The sequence below is a fragment of the Bidens hawaiensis genome, unplaced genomic scaffold (genome assembly GCF_021521415.1).
Source record: "Bidens hawaiensis isolate Kalapana, Puna unplaced genomic scaffold, B.hawaiensis_p1.1 tig00011192_1, whole genome shotgun sequence".
Classification (NCBI taxonomy): Eukaryota; Viridiplantae; Streptophyta; class Magnoliopsida; order Asterales; family Asteraceae; genus Bidens; species Bidens hawaiensis.
The window spans coordinates 43,310-49,309 of NW_027491870.1; the positions used below are offsets into that span (position 1 = coordinate 43,310).

Below are 6,000 nucleotides of genomic sequence, written 5' to 3' on the forward strand. Positions count from 1 at the left end.
TTAAATGTCCTAATTTAGCAAGACAACTTTGATTATACGGTTTATACCACATATGCTTAGGATAATACAACAATGATACACCGTATCCAAAGAAATAACTACATCATCCTCCTTGTCGGTCCATAATGCCAGTTATCCTGATAGATTATTGATACGTGTCATCTCATTCAATACCAGATTGATAATTTACTTATCCCGTTAGCGGTGATATACCCTCACAATAATGCTACAACCACCTAAATAAACTCCAAATCGGAATCACACCTAATTGCTTTACCTTTACCTTAACAAAATTTTTTTTATGTTATATAAAGAAATAATATAACCAAAACAAATATTATATTATATTACCATTGAATAACAATATAAAATAATAAATTACAATATTGACATATTTTGCAAATCATGACCGCGAAGAGAGACGTGTAATTATTTTAAAACATCCACCGACCCACCCGACCCGACCCGTTTACGTTTATATTATATATACTTTCAAATACTCCCCAATTCTTCTTCACAAACCCTTAATATGCTCCAGAAAACCCTAAATTCTCTCAATTTCTCTGCCAATTTCATCAATTGATCGTTCAAGGTTAACGATCCGTACCCGAATTGAAACGGGTAAGCTTTAATTTCACTCAATTTGTTGATTTTATTAAATTTTCGATTTTTAACGTGACGATTCACTTGATGTTTGTGGATTTGTTTTTGATGTGTTTACTGGGTTTTGATTGTGGGTTTTGGATGTTTTATTGTGTTTGTACGGATTGTTTTGAGGTAATTAGGTTTTAGGGTTTAATTAGTGCACGTTAGGTGTTTGATTGTAAAGTGATGAATCTGTTTTTGCTGCTTGAGGATTATATAATAGTGTTTAAACGTAAAGATTGAATTTTTATCATGAAAAATTAGGTTTTGTTGTTGATTTTGTGTTGTAAGTGTAAATTGTAAATGTGTGATCATGAATTTGTGTTGGATTTAATGAATGTTTGATAAGGATTTGTGGTTATGCTAGAAAGTTAGATAATGAGTACCACGGGACGGGACAAGTTATGAAGTATGTATTTTTTTTAATCAAGTTTTCGATTGTCGATGTGATTAGTTAGTTGATGTTTGTGTTTTGTTTTGATCTGTTTACGGTGTTTTGATGAGTTATTTGCTTCTGAATGTGTATTGTTTTGATCTGTTTACGGTGTTTTCCAGGTTTATGTTCAATTTTGATTTGGATGTTTAAATCGGTGATTTATGATTTTATACTTACTAAAAGTTATGAAGTATGTATTTTTTTTAACTCAAGTTTGCGATCATCAATGTGATCAGTTAGTCGATGTTTATGTTTTGTTTTAGTTTGTTTACGGTGTTTTGATGAGTTATTTGCTTCTGTATGTGTATCATTAGGTTTACGTTCGTGATTGTAAAGTTTTAGTTTTTCAGGTTTATGTTCAATTTTGATTTGGATGTTTAAACTGGTGATTTATGATTTTATGCTTACTTTTTTATTGTAAAGTTATGAAGTATGTATTTTTTTTACTCAAGTTTGCGATCGTCAATGTGATCAATTAGTCGATGTTTATGTTTTTTTTAATCTGTTTTTTGTGTTCTGATGAGTTATTTGCTTCTGAAAGTGTATCATTAGGTTTACATTTGTGACCGTAAAGTTTTTGTTTTTCAGGTTTATGTTAGAAATCTTTATTCTTATCCCCTTATGTGTTGTAGACCGATACTGTGTAGTTCAATTTTGATTTCGATGTTTAAACCGTTGATTTATGCTTACTTTTTGGTGATTCTAATGAAGCATAGTAGAAGACTAGAAGTGTATGAAAGTTATTTAGCGATGAGTGATTAATGTGTTTGTGCTGCTTGTTGCTCAGAATAGTATGTAAATCTAAAGATCGGCTTTTTATCACCAAGATTTAGGTTTTCTTCTTGATTATGTGTGACTTTATCATAATCTTTCATGTATGATTATGAAGATTGTTTTTGTTGTAGTCATTAAATGTCCTTACTTAATCAGACTACATTGATTATGAATTGATGCCACGAATGCTTAGGATTATGTAACAATGATATTCAGTATCCAAAGTAATGACTATATCGTTGTCCTTTTCGGTCCATAACGCCAGTTGTCATGACACATCAGGATGTCGATACGTGTCATGGCAATCAGTACCAGTTCGGTTATATACTTATCTTTTTAGCGGTGATATATCCTCACAATAATATACCAACCTAATGGCTTTATCTTAACGTAAAAAACCATGTTACGTAAAGAAATAATATAACCAAAATCAATAGTATATTACCATTCAATAAAATAATATTTTTGACATATTTTTCAAATTCACATAGATGAATAGATGGCGGTTATGACCGCGAAGAAAGACGTGCATTTATTTCAAACATAAAATCCTTGAAGTTATGTTTTTGTTTTATCTATCTGTTATTAGGTTTTAACTACTGATGTTATATTTTTCATGAATATATCTGATACAGGTTTGTTTTCTTGCTAAGAACTTGAAACAATGAGTACTGAGGGACAGGTTGTGAGGTATGAAAGACACTCTAGGCGAAGGAAGGAAATGCCGGATCTTAATGCTCCTCCTGCTGAAAACATGTATCAACAAGGCGGGCCTGGGCTCTCTCTTTTAGCGGATCTTGGTGTTCAAGCCAATGTTCAAGTGGTTCATGGTGGCCAAGTTCACCAGCCTGCTGGATCCACGCACCCTGCGCCAATCGATGTTGAGGAATTGGATGATGATGTTGTTATCGCATCACCTACTGCATTTGAAGAAGTAAGTTTTATACGTTTGTTTTATTTACTTGTATTGTTTTAGTTAATATTATTAATCTGTACTTTCATTACTTTGTTTTCAGGCTAAAAAGAGGAGATTGGTGATCGATGTTGATGCGCGTGAGAATTTGCTTATTATTATTATTACTATTATTATTATTATTATTGTTATTATTATTATTGTTGTTGTTGTTGTTATATATTATTATAATTAATTAATGTGATGTATACGACAGATGATGCTAGTAGGCTTGGTCGTAACGCGGTTAACAAGCGCAGAAGACGTCATCCAAATGCACCAAGCATTGATTGCGAACTCTATGTTAGTCTGGAAGGAAGTAGCGGCTCTATGGTAGTTTAATCTATTAAATAAAATTATTTAAAAATTTGTCTAAATTAACACTTTGGGTAGTTTTTGACTCGTTTCCTGTTTTGTAATGGCAGAGGGTTGCACCGCCGCCACCACCACCGCTACCGGAACCGACTTTTACCTGCCTGGTTTGCATGGGCCCGCTAGTCGAGGAGATGACCACCAAGTGTGGTCATATATTCTGTAAGGTGTGTATCACAGCTGCAATCAAGGCGCAGCATAAGTGCCCATCGTGTAGGCGGAAACTTACCGTTAAGAATCTGATTAGGGTTTACCTCCCTACCACCAAGTGAGTTCAAGGTGCGTGTAACTAATCTTTTAAACTAGTTATTATACTAATGTTTTGTCGATGACATAATGTTTGGACTAACGAGTAACGAGTACTGAAAACAGGTATATGGCTGATCAATAGGCGTCGATGATGGGTCTTTAAGGATATTAGTTTTCGGTCTTTTTTTTTTTTTTGGTTTCGTCGGTGGGAGGATTATATGCAGCAGCGGCAGGGTAGGAAGTGAAGTGATTTGGATGGTTATCTGAACCACAGTTGTGTTGTATATGGTCACCTTAGGTTGCTTGGTCTTCTTTTGTGTGAACCATTGTGTCTAAATCTGTGCATATTTGTTTTCCTTTATTAAATATTTTGTTGGATTTCATGATTATTGTGCCCCTATGATATACTTGGCTAACAAGCGGGATCGGGTGGGGTTTGGGTTCGGATTAGGATGTGTAGTTCTAAAACATGATTATTTTGGTTTGGGATAGAATAAGCTCGGGTCGTTTTAAAATCTATGTGAATTTAATGATGTCTGTCTGACAAAAATACGCCCACAAATTGAATATAACGTCTGTGTCATTACTACGTAGAGATTTAATTAAGAGGTGAAAAGCGTTTCGTTGTCACTGCTAAAACGCATAATGGTTTATGTAGTAAGATTCCGATCGAATTTTTGAACAAGTTCGTGTTCATGTTCAGATTCCGATCGTATTTTTGAACCAACGAAACGGTTGATAGACGTTGCAGTCTGGTTTTGGTCTGGTCTGGGTTGAAACAATATATTAGCTCCTAAATCGGGCTTCTGTGTTCTATTGGTTTCAGCCCAGTAGGGACGCAACTCTTTGGGGACCCGAGGTGGCCTCGGTCACTGCCATTTTTCGGTTAATAGAGTAAATTTCGCGACTTTTCTTGAAAATTTTTATAATTATTAAGCGTAGTCACCCCAATGCATTTTTTCAGAAAAGCTAACGGTCACCACCGATTTTGTCTTTTTATATGTAACACCCCGTCTGATTTTTTTTATAAAACCTCGCAGTTTTTATAAACAAAAGTTACCGAATAATAGTCGAATAGTAAAATACTTGCTTTTATAAATATTTTAGGTCTTTGCAATACTTCTTCTAGGTACTCACCTTTAGGATGAGATTGGTATCGTACCGGTACCAAAAATCCCGATCCCGAAAATCACAAACTTTTGGTACCGGTACCGATATTGAAGGTAAAATTCTGGAAATACCGACTTTGGTACCGATTTCGTACCGACAGTACCAAATCGGTACCTATTTCGGTACCAGTACCAATCGGTACCATACTGGATTTGCTCATACCTACGCGCCCTTCCTCTCGCATAATCATGAATATTTTAGGTTTTTTGTTGGTTAAAAAATTATCTTTTTTTTATTGTAAGAACAATCGTTTGAATAAATGAAGAAAAATTAGATATATAGATCAATAGATGTCATATAGTTTAATCCGACCCGAATTACCCACACGAACAGAATCATCGACCTGAAAACTTTTGGGTCCGTGACATCGGTCACCCCGTGATTAAACCCAAGCTTCATATCACTGCAGCCTAGATCAAGCAGACTAAAAACCAAAAGGAAGAATTGGTGGTATAGTTAGAGGATTGTTAAATATAAAATAGTTTGACTAAATAATAAATATATGTATAATTCAAAGTAAGCATAGTACCCACGTATTGTCACGTCTTTATTTATTTACTCTACATTAATATTCCAAAATGAATTGAACAATAATTATTTTAGAAAACTATGTAACTTCTTTTACATCAGGTAACTCAAATTATCAAATGTATGCACAGAAAACACACAATCATTAAATCTTTGAAACTTACATTATTACATAATTCAATATAAATGATTAAAAGTTTAAAACAACAATGTCATGTTTAAAAAATAAAAATAATACTAATTATACATTAATATGGGACTAAGCTTATTGTAAAATAATTGATCTTGGTTTTATATGATAAACATAAACAAATCATGTGAAACTATTAGTTTATGACAACTAATTTATTATTATTATTAACTTAATTTCAAACATAGACTTTGGAAAAAGCATAATTGATCAAGAAGAGTTATGGCTGATGACGGGGCGGAGCAATGGTGGCTGGCGTTGGAATCTATCGCCACGAATAGAGAAGGTGAAATCTTACACAAAACCGGAGAAAGTTCTAACGACATTGGACAAGTTGTTGAAGAGGAAACAGTGGAGTTAGAATTTGAAAAAGTGAAACCGAAGCTTGCAACACATTCTATGCATTGTCCAAACTGCAAGTCTGAAATTACGAAAGTTATTCTTCGTAGAAAAGTGTTCTTACGTCGACCAACCGAGCCTGAACACGAACGAAAAGATTTTGTCGGATGTTTTTCATGCTCAAGTTTGTTCACTTGCTCAGGTAAAAACAATATTGTTTGTTACATATATTTTGCACCAACTGATCGAATCTTTCTTAAACAGACGACGGTTGTTTTAACGGATTCAATATTTTCCGAAAAAGATCATCTGATGGTGAACAAAAACAGAAACTTGCAACTCATG

At 33.9% G+C, this 6,000-nt stretch overlaps 1 protein-coding gene across 1 annotated transcript; it reads left to right on the top strand.

Moving 5' to 3' along the window:
- Window positions 1–513: 513 nt before the first annotated feature.
- Window positions 514–3,826, top strand: LOC143537444 (uncharacterized). Its single transcript, XM_077031218.1, has 6 exons — window positions 514–621; window positions 2,491–2,789; window positions 2,872–2,908; window positions 3,025–3,140; window positions 3,233–3,458; window positions 3,552–3,826. The coding sequence occupies exons 2-5, from the start codon at window positions 2,520–2,522 to the stop codon at window positions 3,449–3,451; spliced, it is 642 nt and encodes a 213-aa protein (XP_076887333.1). The 5' UTR covers window positions 514–621; window positions 2,491–2,519; the 3' UTR covers window positions 3,452–3,458; window positions 3,552–3,826.
- Window positions 3,827–6,000: the final 2,174 nt, after the last annotated feature.